The following is a 15,993-nucleotide window of genomic DNA, read 5'->3' as shown; positions in this document are numbered from 1 at the left end:
ATGAGAACACACTCCGTCTCAGGCAACAATCCATGTCAAGTAAAGACTTAGATTTGGCCAAAGTAGTAGATTTTTTAACTAATGACATTGGGGCCAACTCTGTCGCCAAAATGAACGAATTGAAATGTCGGTATGAGGAGGAGGCAAGAAGGGAAGGCGAAGAGAAACAGAAACGTGTTCTCAAGCCATCTATGTCCATACAAGAGCACAAACTCAAAATGCCTCCACCAGTCTCAGGCATGCTAAGGTCTCCCTCAGAGAAGGACCTAAGCAAACTTACAGAGTCATATCAAGGTTCGGAGACTATTTTGGAGTCTCCTGAGGACCTGTCTCATGAGCAAGACAAGAGTCCCCTGTCAGACAGTGGGTTTGAGACGAGGAGTGAAAAGACACCCTCCGCTCCTCAGAGCGCAGAGAGCACAGGACCAAAGCCTTTATTCACAGATTCACCTATCCCTCCCTGTGTAACTGAGACCAGGACCGAGGTGGTCCACATTAGAAGCTATGAGCATCCTGATGATCCTTTTGAGCCTCTACTCATGGAGGAGGCTGCATCTGCCCCCCCTTCTATAGCTCCAGATGCAGCTTCATCAAGCTGCACCAAAGCCTTACAGCTGAAAATACCAGAGGAGGACTCCATGATGAACAAAAGCATGTGTCTCAAAGAGGAAACTCATATTACTACTACCACTAGAAAGGTCTATCACAAGCCCCAACTGACTGATGCTGCAGAGATGATAGAGGAAGGTATGTCAGTCAGAGATATCATGAAAGCTTTCCAGTCAGGGAGGGACCCATCTAAAGAGCTGGCCGGCCTTTTTGAACACAAGGCTAGTCAGGATTCTGTCAAGGGTGATGAGCTGACTCCCAGATTTCTAGACAGAGACAATAAATCCAAACCAAAAGTCGAAAGAATAATTGAGGTTCATATCGAAAAGGGCCACAGCACAGCCGAGCCAACTGAGGTTATCTTTAGGGAAACTAAAAAACACCCTGAGCTTTATGTCTACAAAGGGGACCGTGGAATTAAGGAACTTGGTGATTACGATGAGGTGCAACAGGAAGAAGAGGAGCTTACTGCCGAAGAATCCCTGCCCTCTTTTCTGGAAACATCCCGAGTTAACACCCCAGTGTCACACGAGGAAGACAGTCGTCCAAGCTCCGCTCAACTGATGGCAGATGATTCTTATAAAGCCCTTAAACTATTGAGCCAGCAATCCATAGAATACTGTGATGATGAGCTGTCAGAGATCAGAGGAGAGTCATATAAGTTTGCGGAGAAAATGCTTCTGTCAGAAAAACTCGACGCGTCTTCACTGTCTCACTCTGACACAGAGGATTCAACAGGGATGACTGACAGAAACCAGCACTTTATTTCCGAAGAGATCGGTAGCCATAGCTCTAATAGCATGAGTCAGCAGCGAGGAAGCCCCAAAAGAGAGTTTGTCTCTAAGTCATCAAAAGATGGGTCGGCTAAATCTGGAAAATTCGTGCACAGGGATGACCCGTCTCAGTTTGACAAGGTGACAGTGCTTCATTACTCCACAGAACCGGGCAGCCCCAAGCATGCAGTGTGGATGCGATTTACTGAGGATAAACATGACAGAAGCAGGGATAAGCTCCTTTATGAGGATAGGGTCGACCAAACTGTTAAGGAAGCTGAAGAAAAACTCAGTGAGGTATCACAGTTCTTCCGAGACAAAACTGAGAAGCTCAACGATGAGTTGCAGTCCCCTGAGAAAAAGCCAGTGAGACGGGAGGCAAAGGAGCACAGATCTTGGCCTAGTTCAGCCTGCGGTAGCCCTGAGAAAATACAGAAGAAACCTAAGGCAGAGGAAGAAGGTAAAAGCAAACTCAGAGAGCCTTCAGTTGTTAAAATGTTTGGGAGCCCCATAATAACTGAAAAGAAAAGTTCCAGCTTACCGAGCAGCCCTCAGAGAACAGTGCAGTCTAGTATGAGTGAAAGTAAAATCACACAACAAACTAAGACCAGTGAGTCTGCACCGTCTTCTCCCTCTCATGTAAAATCAACATCCAACGTCAGTTCTGTGAGGATGAAATTTGAATCTGAGGCTCAGAAACAAAGTCAGTCCAGTCCGATCAAACTTCCTCCTCCGGTGCAGCCGAAACCTTCAGTTAAAAAACTACAGGAGAGCAAACTTCCCGTTTTACAGTTTTTTGCAGGAGGAAAAGCGTCAAATGTGTCTGAAAGATCAGAAGACGATAGCATGAAAAATGATGTTGAAAAGGACAAATGGGCTACATTTGATAGCAGTAAACCTTCTCTAACACTCACACCTAAAGCCCAAAGACATACAGGAGACAAACCTTCAAATAACAACATCCCAGAGGCTTCCATCCAAAGACAAACGAGTGAGGTTGAGTTTGACAAAGCAACTACTAAAGCGAGAGATATTCATTCCAGTGTTACTCAGGAAATTAAAGAAAGCAATAAAGGTCAGAGAGTTCAGACACCTATTGTTCATCCTGACAAACTAATAGATAGTAATACTAAGAAATATCAACAAATCACTAACGGTGAGTCTGCATCCAAAGAACTAGTTGCTGATCTGCCCAAAAAAGATAACGAGGAACCGTTGAACAAAAATCTCAGAAAAAAGACAGATTCTCAAATTCCTATAAGAAAAGCCTCCTCTGCAGTAGAAAATGACCTCACAAAGAAACAGGCAGTAACCAAACCCTCACAGATACCGACATTAGCGAAAAGCAAAGTGCAGATGAGTCTTGAGACAACCCCACAAAAGACAAATGAAAATCTAGCCATTGAAATTCTAGATAATGCACTGAAAGATTCCAACTCCAATAATCTCACTAGCCCTAGAGAAATGCTGGGGAACGTCCTAACTTCTCCAACTGCGATAACAACCAAAGAGAACTTCAAGGGCATCAAAACGTTACCGGTGTATGTCAGTGTCCAGGTGGGCAGGCAAGCGGAGAGGGAGGCGAAGGGAGCACTGTACTCTGTCAAACAAAATTCAAACTCAGCCCTCAGCCCCATAAGCCCAGATGATGACACCCTCGAACAGGTGTCGTTCATAGACAGCTCAGGGAAAAGCCCCCTTACCCCTGAGACCCCAAGCTCCGAAGAGGTCAGCTATGACCTCATGACCAGGACCACTGATGGCTTCATGGGATTCATACCAGGGAAGCCTAGCCCCATCATGGAGTTATCTGAGGAATCGGAGGGGGATGAACAAGGCAATACTGTTTTCTCTTTTAAAGAGGCCCTGCCAGAAAGGAAAGCTAGCACCATAGCAGACTTTGCTAATGCTAATAAGCAAGACATGGAAATGAATGATAACCATCAGGAATTAGCAATACTGTTCAACCAGCAAGAAGCAGGCAATGGTGGGCATTATGACATAACTGGGCAGGAGCATCGAGAAGTCTCAAAGGACAAAGGTATTGCATATATTGAGTTCCCTCCTCCTCCCCCTCTGGACTCAGCTTCAGAAATATCCGACACAGAGAGGAAAGGTTCCTGTGCGTCTTCGGAGACTGAGTCAGAAATGATGGAGGTGAACTTACAAGAAGAACATGACAAGCATCTGCATCTGACCGAACCAATTATACGAATCCAACCCCCTACCCCAGTTCCCCCCGGGACAGATGACAGTCAGTCAACTGATGAAGAGGAGGATAAGTCAATATGCCAGCCAATTCCCTGTAGGAAATTAGGTTTCAGGCAGGAGGACGAGGAGGCCAAGAAGAAGGAGAGGGAATCTAAATCTAAAAAACCTGACAAAAATGGAAATAGCAAAGAACTGAATGGTGCGACCAATGGCTCCAGTGGTTCCAATGGCAAAGTAGAGGACGATGAATATGAACAGAATGGAAATGACCAATCAATAACAGACTGTTCAATAGCCACAACAGCTGAATTTTCTCATGACACAGATGCAACAGAGATAGACTCCTTAGATGGATATGAACTTCAGGATGAGGATGACGGCCTGTGCGAGCAGGCGGATTTACGGCTGTTTGGTCTTCCCGACAGCCGGAGAGATGTTTGGGCGACAGACACATTTAGGTCGTCGGACCGCTGTTTCCCCCAGTCCAAACTGGAAGTTATTGAGGAGGAGAAAACCCCAGAAGAATGTCCAAAGGATGCTTGCCCAAAAGATACCCCCTTAAATGGTGGAAATCCTGATGAGATTACTAACGGTGGGGTCAAAAGTCAGGAAATAAAACCCTCAGATAAAGACGGGTTTTCAGACACTTACTTTAGTTATAAGTTAGAGGAGGAATTTAACTCTCCTTTTAAGACTGTTGCCACCAAAGGGCTGGACTTTGACCCCTGGCCCAGTAAAGGTGGAGCGGAGGAAGTCGTTGACATGTGCGGGACACGGGATAGCAGTGGTGAGCCTAAGCCTTTTGGACTAGCAGTGGATGAACAGTCTCAGGCCACCACACCAGACACTACCCCGGCCCGAACGCCAACGGACGATAGCACACCGACGAGCGAGCCAAATCCATTCCCCTTCCATGAAGGGAAGATGTTTGAGATGACACGCAGTGGTGCAATTGACATGAGCAAGAGGGACATGGTGGAAGAGAGGCTGCAGTTTTTTCAGATTGGTGAGCATTGCTACTCGGCGGGTAGATACAGTGTCAGGGACTATGAGATAGATGCCTCCTCACAAGACAGAAATCAGTTTAGTACTCAGGATCCTACAGATACCTCAGCAGTCCCTCAAGTCTCTATTCAGACGACCACTGTCCAGCTAGAAATATCAAATCCGGCTGCAATCTACAGCACATGCAGAGGCTCCACTTCCAACACTGATCTTAAATTCTCCACTTTTAGAACAGGACTCAAGATGTCATCTGATAAACCCTCTGATTCGTCAGATAGCAGTTGTAAATGTAGAACAACAGGCACCTTTAATAATTCCCATGACATGAACTCAGGATCGGTTGTAGATAGTTCTTATTCTGTAACCTCAAACTATATAGATCGTTCTAGTTTTAATGCGTCAGACGTGACAGATTATTATTCAAATCACACACTTCCTTCAGGTATGTCCAAGCAAAGAGAGGATTCTGATTGGACCTCAGGTAATCAGATCCCTTACTACCAAAGCACAGATCATTCTTCTGCACCTTCACAACTGATAAGCAATCCCCAAACACGGAGTAGTCACACCAGTAGCAATATACATGTCTCCCATTCTGACCACTCAGACGTCACTCGTGCTGGCAGTGCCGTGTTCAGCTTGTCCTCTTCAGGACAGCAGGAGATAAGCAGGATAGAAGCATCCTTCAACCAGCTAGACGTGAACAGCAGGGAAGGCGGGGCTTGTCCTAATGTAGCAATAAAAAATACAAGAGCCATAAATGTCAAACCCCAGATATGCAAGTCTAGGTTACCAGTGAGGGTGTCTAGCCACAAACTATGCAGCCTTAGTCGACCAATAGTGAAAGACAAGGCACAAGACAATGTTGTTAAATTCAAAGACAGGAAACGGGCAATGCATAGAGTCAGGGAAAGATCAGACCCCTTTGGGAATTTATTTCCTAAATCTAGAATCCCAGTAATAAAAGCCATGAAATACCCCATATGTTCTCAGGCACAGAAGCAGGTTAGTATAAAATCTGCGGTTTGTGATAGAAGCGTTAAAACTACTCAGGGTAGTAAACAGAAAACTAAAACCAGATCCAGCACTGAGCAAAGATACAGTTTTGTGAAAATCCCAGGTAGAAGTAGCACAATGGAGACTGGGAGAAAAAACAGTGTTGTGGTCTCAAAAAACTTAAGACCAAGGTCTGGTAGTAGCCAGGTAGCCAATCATATGAAGCAAACCCTTCCCAAGGAGGCTGAAACAAGCTTAGAGGGGAAAACACTGCCCCTTGAGGACGAAGAGAGCTGCAGCCTCAGCACGACCAGGAACACGTCCCTGTCAGAGCCATCTAGAGCCACATCTAGAAGTTCCTGCCCTTCACGCACCTCTACCTCCACCTCCACCACCACACCAACACCATCTGCTAGAGATGTGAAAGCTGAGGTTGAGCAGGCCAGCAGTGAGATGATGAGGAGGAGGAGGAGGAAGAGTAGGCGGACACTTGGAGAAAAGGAGCAAGAGCAGAAGGAGGAAGGGAGTCAGGTTGATCAACCAATCAAGGCTCCTGTCACGGAGAACAAGACTAGTTTGTAAACTCTTTCTAAAAACTTGTTATACTCTATCTTTCTCAGTGAGATGCATGTAGCCGTTGTGGTTGATTTGTGATGTGACGTAAGTGTAGCTGTCACTTCTTCCTGTCATTCTTGTTATCTGTGTCCTGTGCTGTCTGATTTAGACGTAAAGGCTACAACACGGAGAGTCAGCGACTGGAGGAGAAATACTCAAAATCAGTTACCTCTTATTGTTTCACCTCTTAAATAATAAAAGCTTTACTACGGAGGACAGGGATTTCTCTGGTGTACAGAAAAAGGTACAGGAAGTGCAATTTCAGTCAGCGTCAGCATCGGTTTGCAAATAAGCACACAAGTTTAGATGCTCAGTTTCATACCACACCAAGATTCAGGTAGTTCTGCATCTCACCAACACGACACCACACCCCCCCACCTCCACTCTAGACATGAGTAAGGCCTACTTGTAAAATGACCCGTCTGTGAAGAATATGACCTTGTGTTTGTTTTTGGTCTGCCTGCCTGGTCTGTAGATATTCTTGGGTGGTACCTTTGCTCTCTGAGTTCACTGCGAAAACAATTCAGCGACTAAACTTGACAATCATCGCGAACGCCAGCCGCACGGGACGGTGTCGATTCTACGCTGGTGGGAAAAAAAACCTTGTGCCGCTGGATTTCTTTTGATTTCAAGTTTAAAGCCGTGAATTGTTTTTTTCCAGTGGGAGGGAATGTTGCCTGATGGTAGATCGTGTGTTGTTAGTGATGTGATACCAGAGTCTTTGACGCTGAACTCTTACTACTACTAATACTAATTCTACTGAACATCCTACATTTTACTGTGAAAGTGTGATTTTTGTTCTTCTTTTTCTTTTCTGGCCTCACAGATCCTCAGGCTCGTGATTGTATTTTGTAAAAATCTGCTTTCTCATTTATGCTTCATAGTGTTAGCCCCAAAAACAGTAGTTACTGCATTTCTCAAGACTTAGTAATTTAAAAGAAATGGTCTATTTTCTAGATATAACATATAGTTTGTGGTGGTAATGTGCTGGGTTGTTTTTAGCTTTAGACAGAGCCAGGTTAGCTGTTTCCATGTGTCTCCAGTCTTAATGCTAAGCTAAGCTAAGCCATGTCCTTGCTCCAGCTTCGTATTGAACAGGCAGATGAGAATGTTGATTAAAGGAGACATATTATGCTTTTTCAGTTTTTCTTTCCTTTAGTGTGTTTATAAAGGATTTTTATTTACTGCAAACATAAGCAAGAATACAGCCTTAAAGAGACAGGAGCTAAAACCACAAACTACAAATTAACAGTATGAACCTGAATATGACCAGAATATGTCTCCTTTAATATGAATATATCTTCAAACTCTCAACAAGAAGTATATTTCTGCTTTCCAATGTCGAATAATTTCCCATAAACAAACATTCGTATCTAATCATTGAGGATTGTCTGGCCAGAAAATCTGTCTGTTTTTTTTTTTTTAAAGGTGTATCATGGGACAGTGAGCTAAAGTTGGTCTTTATGTTAAACATTAAAATTCCCTCAAAAGAGGCAGAAACTCATCTTATTTAGAAAGACATCCACCCACCAGGTATTCAGTGTGTATAATGGCGACACCACATCTAAAGCCCACATCAGACTTTAGTTCACAATCCCAATCTCTTTTTTTTCCCATCAAATATCATTGCTCCCCTCTGCAGCCATTTTATAAGAACCTCATTTGACTCGGGGATTGTTAACTGTTTGTGTCCTGCCCCTCCCCGCTCCGCCGCACAGGCCCTCAGAGTCCCTGTGAGAGAACAGACCTCCGCATGGCCATAGTAGCCGACCACCTCGGACTCAGCTGGACCGGTGAGTTCACACACGTCTCGCTTCTGCACACGTCGACCACAAGAACAAGCATCAAGCAGAATTTAGTATTTATTATGGAAATCAGGACGAAAACAAAAAAGCTGCAGCGTTGCAATTAAAACGCAAACTCATGCACTTTTATTCATTTCAAGTCGTTGCACTGGATTCGATACTGATGGTTTTCTAACTGGGAGGATTCATCCTGTGAATTATACAGAACGCCCAGTGTGCATGAATCAGCTGGATTCAGTCCAGCCCTCAGACCACCAGTTTCACAGTGTTTGTTGCCATCTGGTGGACGTCTGGTAAAGAGCGTCTTGACTCAGCAGTGCTGCAGTGATAGTGCACTAGTGTTAGTCACAAACTGTACATCATCATCATCATCATCATCATCATCATCAATACACATTCAATGTCTAAGTAGGAAATTACAGGAGAATTACAAATACTCAAATTGCTTTTTAATTTAATTTGTGAAATCTAAACAGAGACATATTTGGAGTAAAGTCCCCAAAAATGTATCAAATAATCCTTGTGTTATTTATGTTAACAGTTAAAAGGTTGTATAGACGTGTATTTAGACTCCAGCTTTGCGTTGGAGTGTTTCTAAGAGCAACAGAGCGATGGTATCTCTGCACACAGTTTATTGTAGAGATAAGGGTGTGGCCTCTGCAGTTCAGTCCGAGCCTCCACCTGCACTGCAGCACTGCCCCACGCCTGCGTGCATGTGTGTGAGTGGGTTGCACTGTCATCCTCTAAAGTGTGCGCGAGTGCGAGTACTTGTGTGTGAGTGAGTGCTCGGTCGGGGGAAAGGATGCTAATCCATATTTAACGTGTGTTGCTTGTTGCGGAGCTGCAGTGAAACAAGCAGATCTGCTGAACATTATGTTCTCACGGTTTATAGATTTACAGCTTGTGCGCTCGTCTGAACAAGGTTCACTCCCTCGTTTCTTTCACACTGGGTTTGGCAGCTGTAATTATTTAGTGAACGAGCACGAAGGGAATAAATAAAAGGGAAAGTTCTAACACATATCACGGAAATGTTGTCAGTGCTACAGTCAGATAACAAAATTAAAACGCACACACACACAGCAAAAAGGAAATAAAGAATCTAAAGAAAATCCAAAAAGGACCAATTATGACATACAGAACTATTGGATATATGTTTTTTCCTCTTCTCTCTCTCAGGCTTTCTCCACATAACTAATTGATATGTTTCATACGTAAACAGCAGACTCAGTATTTGTGCATTATTCATTTTTACAAGATCAGTATATTTCTTTTATCTTATATAACACAGTATCACACAGTTCAAACCAAAAGGGAGGATAGTAGTGGTGTTTTTGAAATGAGACTTTTCTGTTTTGACTTTCTCCAGAAAAAGATCATCTTCTTAATTGTCGCTGTTTGTTGCAGAGCTGGCCAGGGAGATGGATTTCTCTGTGGAGGAAATCAACTTATTCAGAGTGGAAAACCCCAATTCCCTGACAGAGCAGAGTTTCATGCTCCTAAAGAAATGGGTGCACAGGGATGGTAAAAATGCCACAAGTAAGTAGCGTGTGTGTGTGTCTGTGTGTGTGTGTTGTCGTTCATAACCAGGTCTACTTGTGTATAAAGTGTGGAGGCACTGACGTGATGTCTCTGTTTCTCCCTTCCAGCGGACGCTTTAACTGCGGTGCTGACTAAGATCAATCGGTTGGATATTGTGACTTTGCTGGAAGGGCCCATATTTGACTACGGTAACATTTCAGGCACACGCTGCTTTGCCGATGATAACGCAGTATTCCCGGATCAGTCCGATGGTAAAGTGTAGCCCACCCTAGCTGAACTCTCAGTCTATCTCTCAGTCTATCCCTTCACCCTTCTTCACCTCTTCTCTCAGCCAGACAGTCAGGAAACAAATCCAGAACCAATCAGGCTTAACCGAGTAGTGGAAGTAAATTAGGAGCTAATAGAAAAACGACTGAGCTCGTAGTTAAACGGACCATCAGCTGATAGTAGCAGTAGAGTCGTCGTCATGATGCAGTCACTCCAGTTGGTTTGTTAGTTTTTCCAACGCTGGGCAGTTAATCCGTAGCACTCAGTCACTGGAACATGAATGGAAAGTGATAGATATTTGGGTGATTATCTATATATCTATATGTATATTTATTGATATATAGATAAGTGCAGGAAAGTCTGTACCAGTTTGGGTGCATGAGACTTTTTTACTATGTGTTAAAATGTCCCCGAAAAAGCATGATCCTGACGAAAATAAGCTGCCAATTAACTGGTGCTTCTGTCCCATCTGAACAATGTCGACGATCTCATTGCTGAAACAACCACTGAAGCACATTTTTCAGTTGGGTTAGGGCACCGGCTCCTCATGTTTATCTGTACCTCGCAGGTTTCAAATTTATTCCCTGTGATCGATTTGTGTCAGTTGCTATTTAAACACTTACAAAAAACATAACCCTAACTAATCTGTAGTAATGGCATGCTTGCTTTTAACCAGTATGAAGTCCTTTCATCCCTCTTTCTGTATTTCTCTCTTTCCTCTGAAATGAAAATTAAATGTGGCAGTCACTATATTTTTGTTTGACGGACCCAGTGAGGACCATTTCAGAACGCTGAGGAAAGTGTGGTTATAAAAATATACATTTCATGAAGCAGCCTGGCCTGTCACTCTGGAAGTTTCAAGCTCTGAGGCAAAGTTATCACATGACGTCTGAGCCACTGGAGCTGTACTTTAGCTGTGCAGTTACTCAGCAGATAAAGTACTTACATATGTGTACAGATCATATTTATATCACATATTGTTCAATTCAGTGACTTAACACTTGAAAGGAGACATATTCAGAACTTGTTATTCAGAATCATCTCATGTTTACGTTAACTTCAGTATGAACATTGTACATCCAGAAGCAAACTACAAACAAAAAGTGTGATTAGCTATAGTCGGACTTACCAATTTGCCAAAAATATAAAACAATATATACATTAGAAAAAGTCTTTCTTCTCCAGTCAGCGGTTGTATTTACGACTCCAGGCAAAAATCTGAAATGGTCCTCGTTGCAAATCAGGGTTTTTAAAAAAAAGTCATCTGAACACAAGGATCAGTGAAACGGTTGCTTTGACCAAACCCTGGAGCAAAGATGATCTTTATGTCAAGATGAACCCGACATGTAACAGACAAACAGACACACGATGCATGGCTCTGGCTCTGTGTGAGAGGCTGCCTGTTCAGATGTTGTCGGCTTTTTATAACAATACACTTTTAGCACACTTTCAAACGGGTGGAGCCTTTTCAACACGTCCCCGGGTGTTTCCGTGAGCCTCACGTCGACGAGGACGTGCTCGGCCTCAGGTGACACTTTCGCGAGATGTTGAAAACGAAACACCTTTTTTTTTCTCAAAGTGCACGGTGTATAATTGCGCTTCTGTGTCACTGCTGTCAGCTGTTCTGTAGCTGTCATCTCCTGGGTTCCTCCGAGCCTCCCGGCCCCCGACGCTCCGCTGCAGCTTCTCCTGCTTTGACGCCAGCAGCCTCCTCTTCCTCCTCCTCCTCTTCCTCCTCCTCTTCTCTCGCTTCTTAGTGGCTAACTCCCGAAAAGCAAATTACCACACCACAGCTAACCGGCTAATTTCAAAACAATGGCTAACATTTGCTAATTCACGGACGCTGTGTGGGTTTCACTCTGTTTTTGACGCTGCTGCTCTCCACCTAAAAGCCTCTTTTCTTGCTTATCAGCTGAGATAAGCAAACCTCCGCTTCTGCAGCTTCTCAAACGGCTTCCTCACTCACATGTTCACTCCACTGTCTGTGCATTAACTGGTTTCTACATGCTCACACGTTTGTCTTTTCATCGTCTAACACTTGTTCTGTGTTTGTTTTTTATTTGTTATTCTTTTCTGTGTGATAACTGACGTAGTTCCTAAGATTCTCAGATCTCCTGCGATCCTCCCGTGTCCTCAAACGTCTCAGGCCGTCACTCCTCTCCCTGCTGCTGCTCCCTCCTCTTCCTCCATCACCTCCTCCTCTAGTCCCTCCTCCGTCTTTCACTTCCCGTCTCCCCCCTCGACACCTCCTGTTTACCTCCTACCTGTCGCTCCCGTCCTCCCTCACTTCTACACCTTGCCTTCCTCCCCTCCTCTCCCCTCCACCCCTCGGAGTCCTTTTAGCTGCTCCTTGTTCTTCTCTCCCCCTCACCTTCCTCCCTCTTCCCTCCGTCTGCCCTTTTCTCCTCCGCCTTCCTCCATTCCTCCTCTCGTTCTTCGCCCTCCTCCCAATCCTGCACCTGTAAAATCGCCTCCTCCCTCTTCTTGCACCCCCCTCCCCTCATCCGCTCCTTCCTCTCCCCCTTTTCCATCTTCTCCTTCTGTTAACGTTCCCCATTCTCCCCCTTCTACTCCCCCCTCTGCCTCATTAATCTGTGCCTCCTCTCTTCCTCCGACCTTTCTCTCGTCTTCCCCTCTTCCTCCTCCTCCTCTACATCACCCCTCTCCTCCTCCCCCTTCACTTCCCGCCTCACCTCCTCCCTCCCCCTTACCTCCGGGAGTCCCTTGTTACTTCAGACGGGATCGCTCTGTTCCTGAGTTTTACATTTAGACGCCTGTTGTCTTGCTCTGCTCCTCTTCTGCCTCTTTGTGTCAATCAACACGACTAATTTACCTGGATTCTGCTCAAGCTTTTGCTCGTTAACTGCAGAAACTGTTGAGCCGATGAGGTCGAGCTTGTTTCAAAGAGCTCGACGACTCTGGGTCTTAAGTTAAGTTGGTCGGGAACTCCCTTCACTTCCTGAGGAACTTTTGCAGGCGACGTGATTGATTTTATGAATTTCAACAACAACAAAAAAACAGTATATGTGAAGTTTCTATTCTATATATTTTCTATTGTGTTTGAGACTTTCATTTCTGTTTCCATCTTCTTGTGATCTGATCATGTGTCGTCCCTGCTGTGATGGTTCAGCTGTCACACACAAGGTCCCAGGAGGAAAATCCCTAAAGCAGCGTTGAACACGTTGTACTGGTCTATGAGCTCTGAACGCTGACATGTCAACTTACACATCCTGCAGACATCAAGCCACGTTAGCATTTATTAAAGTTGTGATTCTGACCACCGGATAAATGCTGGTTCAATATTCACTCTGTTTTCAACTCTCTTTGAAAGTGAAGCTAATGCGGAAGTGCCTGAAACTATATCCTCTCGAATGGCCAGCAGAGGGCGACTCCACTGCTTTTACAATAATTCAGTTTCTATAGAAGTCTATGAGAGAATGACTCTACTTCTCACTTGATTTATAACGTCAGTGAACTTTTTCCTGAGGAGTTTATGGACTGAACCTCTAATGTTGATAGAACTCACGTCTGCAGGATGTGTAAAATTGGCAACTTTAACTTTATAAAGTGAGTTTGTCCATGTTGTGTTCACAGCTCGTTCACACTGAAAAGCTAGTGCAACAGTTTTAAACTGTTTTGGGATCAAACCTGTGTGACTTTTGAACCTTTAGATGTTCCAAGTGTTTCTCATTTCATCACCTCACCACCACTCTACCTCTCCTTCCCCTCCTCCTTTCCTCCCCTCTTTTGTTTTATCTTTCCCCCCTCTTCGACCCCCTCATCCTCTAATCCTTTACTCCTGCCATCCACCCAGGGTACCACAATATAGATCTGGAGCTGAAAACCCCCACAGACCTGAACTACCTGCCCCCCACCCCGCTGCGCTCAGACGACTTCTTTAGCGAAGGCGAATTTAGCGTAGATTCCCCTAGCAAGACCACGCTCACTAGACCTAGCGACCTCTCGCTCACACAGACCACCAGTACCTCCAGCAGCAGCCCCCCGACCGTCGCCCAGGGCCCTGGCCCCGGAGCCCCGGAGCCCCCCATCGTTGGGGCAGAAGACACGACCCTGACCGCTAGAGAAAGCCTGGAAGAGAAGACGGGAGTGGCTTCTTATAAGAGGCCAGGTAATGACAGAAGAACAGTAGAGAAATCAGGAAATGGGACAGAGGCAGGGCAAGATGTTGCTTTGGAGGGACACCAAGAAGCACGTGCTGCCTCAGACACTGTTTTTGGAAATGGAGGGCAGGATGAAGAGGAAGAAGAGGAGGAGATGACCCAGGAGAGGCTGCAGAGTCTGCTGGAGGACATAAAGCTGGAGGGAGGCCTGGAGGACGAGGAGATGACAGAGGAGAGGGTGAACGCCATCCTGGAACAAGTGCGGCAAGCAGAAAAAGTTGTGTGTTCAGTTCCAGGTTGGAGAGGAGAGATGTCCGACGCCACCGCAGAGTCATCAGCACTGCACGGCGCCGAGGGGGGCAGGTAGGATACGGCTTCATCCTGTCAGTCTTTAGATTTACACACCAGCGTTCACTGTCAGACCAGCAGTTCTGTGATGGCAGCTCAATAAATCTCCTCACTGTGTTTTACAGCCCTGACAGTCTGGCGGATTCACTGGAGCAGCCGCTGCCTCCGACCACCAGACAGAACGGGGGTCAAAGTGGCGCAGCCAGGGAAGCTAAGGACAAGGAGGCCAAGAGGAAGGAGGACAGCAGCACCGCGGGACCAAGCAGAGGACGGGACGAGGCCGGAGACAGGTCCCAGCACAAAGTCCAGGTGAGAGTCAAACGTCAAGACAGAGTATTTTGTGAAATACGTGCACAAATATGAAGAAACTAAAACCAAGAGTTTCAGACAGAGGCTGAAAAGAGGAGCTGCAGCAATGGACAGTCTGAGGAAAGTGATGTTTTCTGAACATTACAGCATTAAAACCTTTTCCGTTATTAAAATTATGAATCTGTAACACGAGCAATGATATGTCTCCTTTAAAAAGGAATCTCACAAAGTGTTAAACTGACACACAAACACACTTCAAACACACATTAATGCTACGCTGCTCGTCAGGGGAGCGTCAGAGCTGAGGAGTCCAGCTCTGACGAGGAGACCACTGTCACCACCCGGGTGTTCCGCAGACGGGTCATCCTCAAGGTGTGTGAGACCCGGTGTGTGCAGACCTGGAGTCAGTGTGCAGTGCGCTCGCATTAAGACTCCGCGTGCAAGTGTGTGAAGGAGAATGAGTCACAGAGACGTTGAAACAGACGTTTCCTGCTGCGTCGGTGTTTGCACAGATGTTTTTTTTACCGTGTTTGTGTGCAGCTGCAGTGTTTGTAAGTCAGTGTGACGGAAAATGAACGCGTCAGAGTGGATTTTCATTTCAACTGTGTGATTAAGATCTTTTACTTTTAGTCACAATATCATTAAATTGTTTTTATGTTCATGCCGATGTGGGAAAGTTTACAGGAGGATAAAAACTAAATGTTATGAAGGTAAATGGAAATAGATTTAGCAAATCAGGGAGGATGAAACTTTATTCAAAGAAGTTTAGAGTCCTGAGATAGCACACTTTCATAAATTACTCATTAAAGCAACACTACACAACTTTTTTTTAATAAGATTTCCAGTTTCCAAATAGAGTAAGAGTTTGATGGTTCAGTGAGTGTGAATATGGAGAACGTTTCTGCTTCAGGAAGCCGGGGATCATGGGTAATGTCCACCTTTCAGTTGTGTGGCTGCAGAGGGCGCTGTTGCTCAGTAACAGTTATATAATGTTGCTTAAAGAGAGATTTAAAAGACGAGAAGGAGCCAGACAGTGTGTGTTTGTGTTTGTGGCATGAAGTGCTACTCACTGCCTGTTGCTGTGAGTCACTACTTTACCTGCCCTGGTGTTTGGTGTTTGGTTTTTGCTTCCTGGCTGATGGATTATTGATTATTGATTTTGTTCAGAGGAGATTGAGCCATGTCGGTTTCCTTCAGAAAAACAGAGCAGAATCTATTTTTGTTGATGAATGAAAATCCACTTATTCTTCATTTTCACAGCAGCTGTTGCAGGCATGCTAAAGTCTGTTTGTAAATCAAATCTCTGAATCGCCCATTAATACGCCTCCTAACTTTTTACCTTCACCCCCTCCGTGCTTCCCTCCCTCCTCCTCCTACCCATCCCTCCCTCCTCCT

General features: G+C 45.0%; 1 protein-coding gene across 1 annotated transcript in view; it reads left to right on the top strand.

Moving 5' to 3' along the window:
- Positions 1-15,993, top strand: part of LOC118100414 (ankyrin-3) — a 92,421-nt gene that overhangs the window by 73,204 nt on the left and 3,224 nt on the right. Inside the window, exons 37-42 of the mRNA XM_047338263.1 lie at positions 7,928-8,002; positions 9,419-9,550; positions 9,661-9,804; positions 13,635-14,304; positions 14,415-14,598; positions 14,887-14,970. Of these exons, the coding sequence (XP_047194219.1) occupies positions 7,928-8,002; positions 9,419-9,550; positions 9,661-9,804; positions 13,635-14,304; positions 14,415-14,598; positions 14,887-14,970 (1,289 nt within the window). The remainder of the gene's footprint in view (positions 1-7,927; positions 8,003-9,418; positions 9,551-9,660; positions 9,805-13,634; positions 14,305-14,414; positions 14,599-14,886; positions 14,971-15,993) is intronic.

The sequence above is a fragment of the Hippoglossus stenolepis genome, chromosome 21, assembly GCF_022539355.2.
Source record: "Hippoglossus stenolepis isolate QCI-W04-F060 chromosome 21, HSTE1.2, whole genome shotgun sequence".
Classification (NCBI taxonomy): domain Eukaryota; kingdom Metazoa; phylum Chordata; class Actinopteri; order Pleuronectiformes; family Pleuronectidae; genus Hippoglossus; species Hippoglossus stenolepis.
The sequence above is the reverse complement of the archived record's forward strand: the minus strand, read 5'-3'. Positions and strand labels throughout refer to the sequence as shown.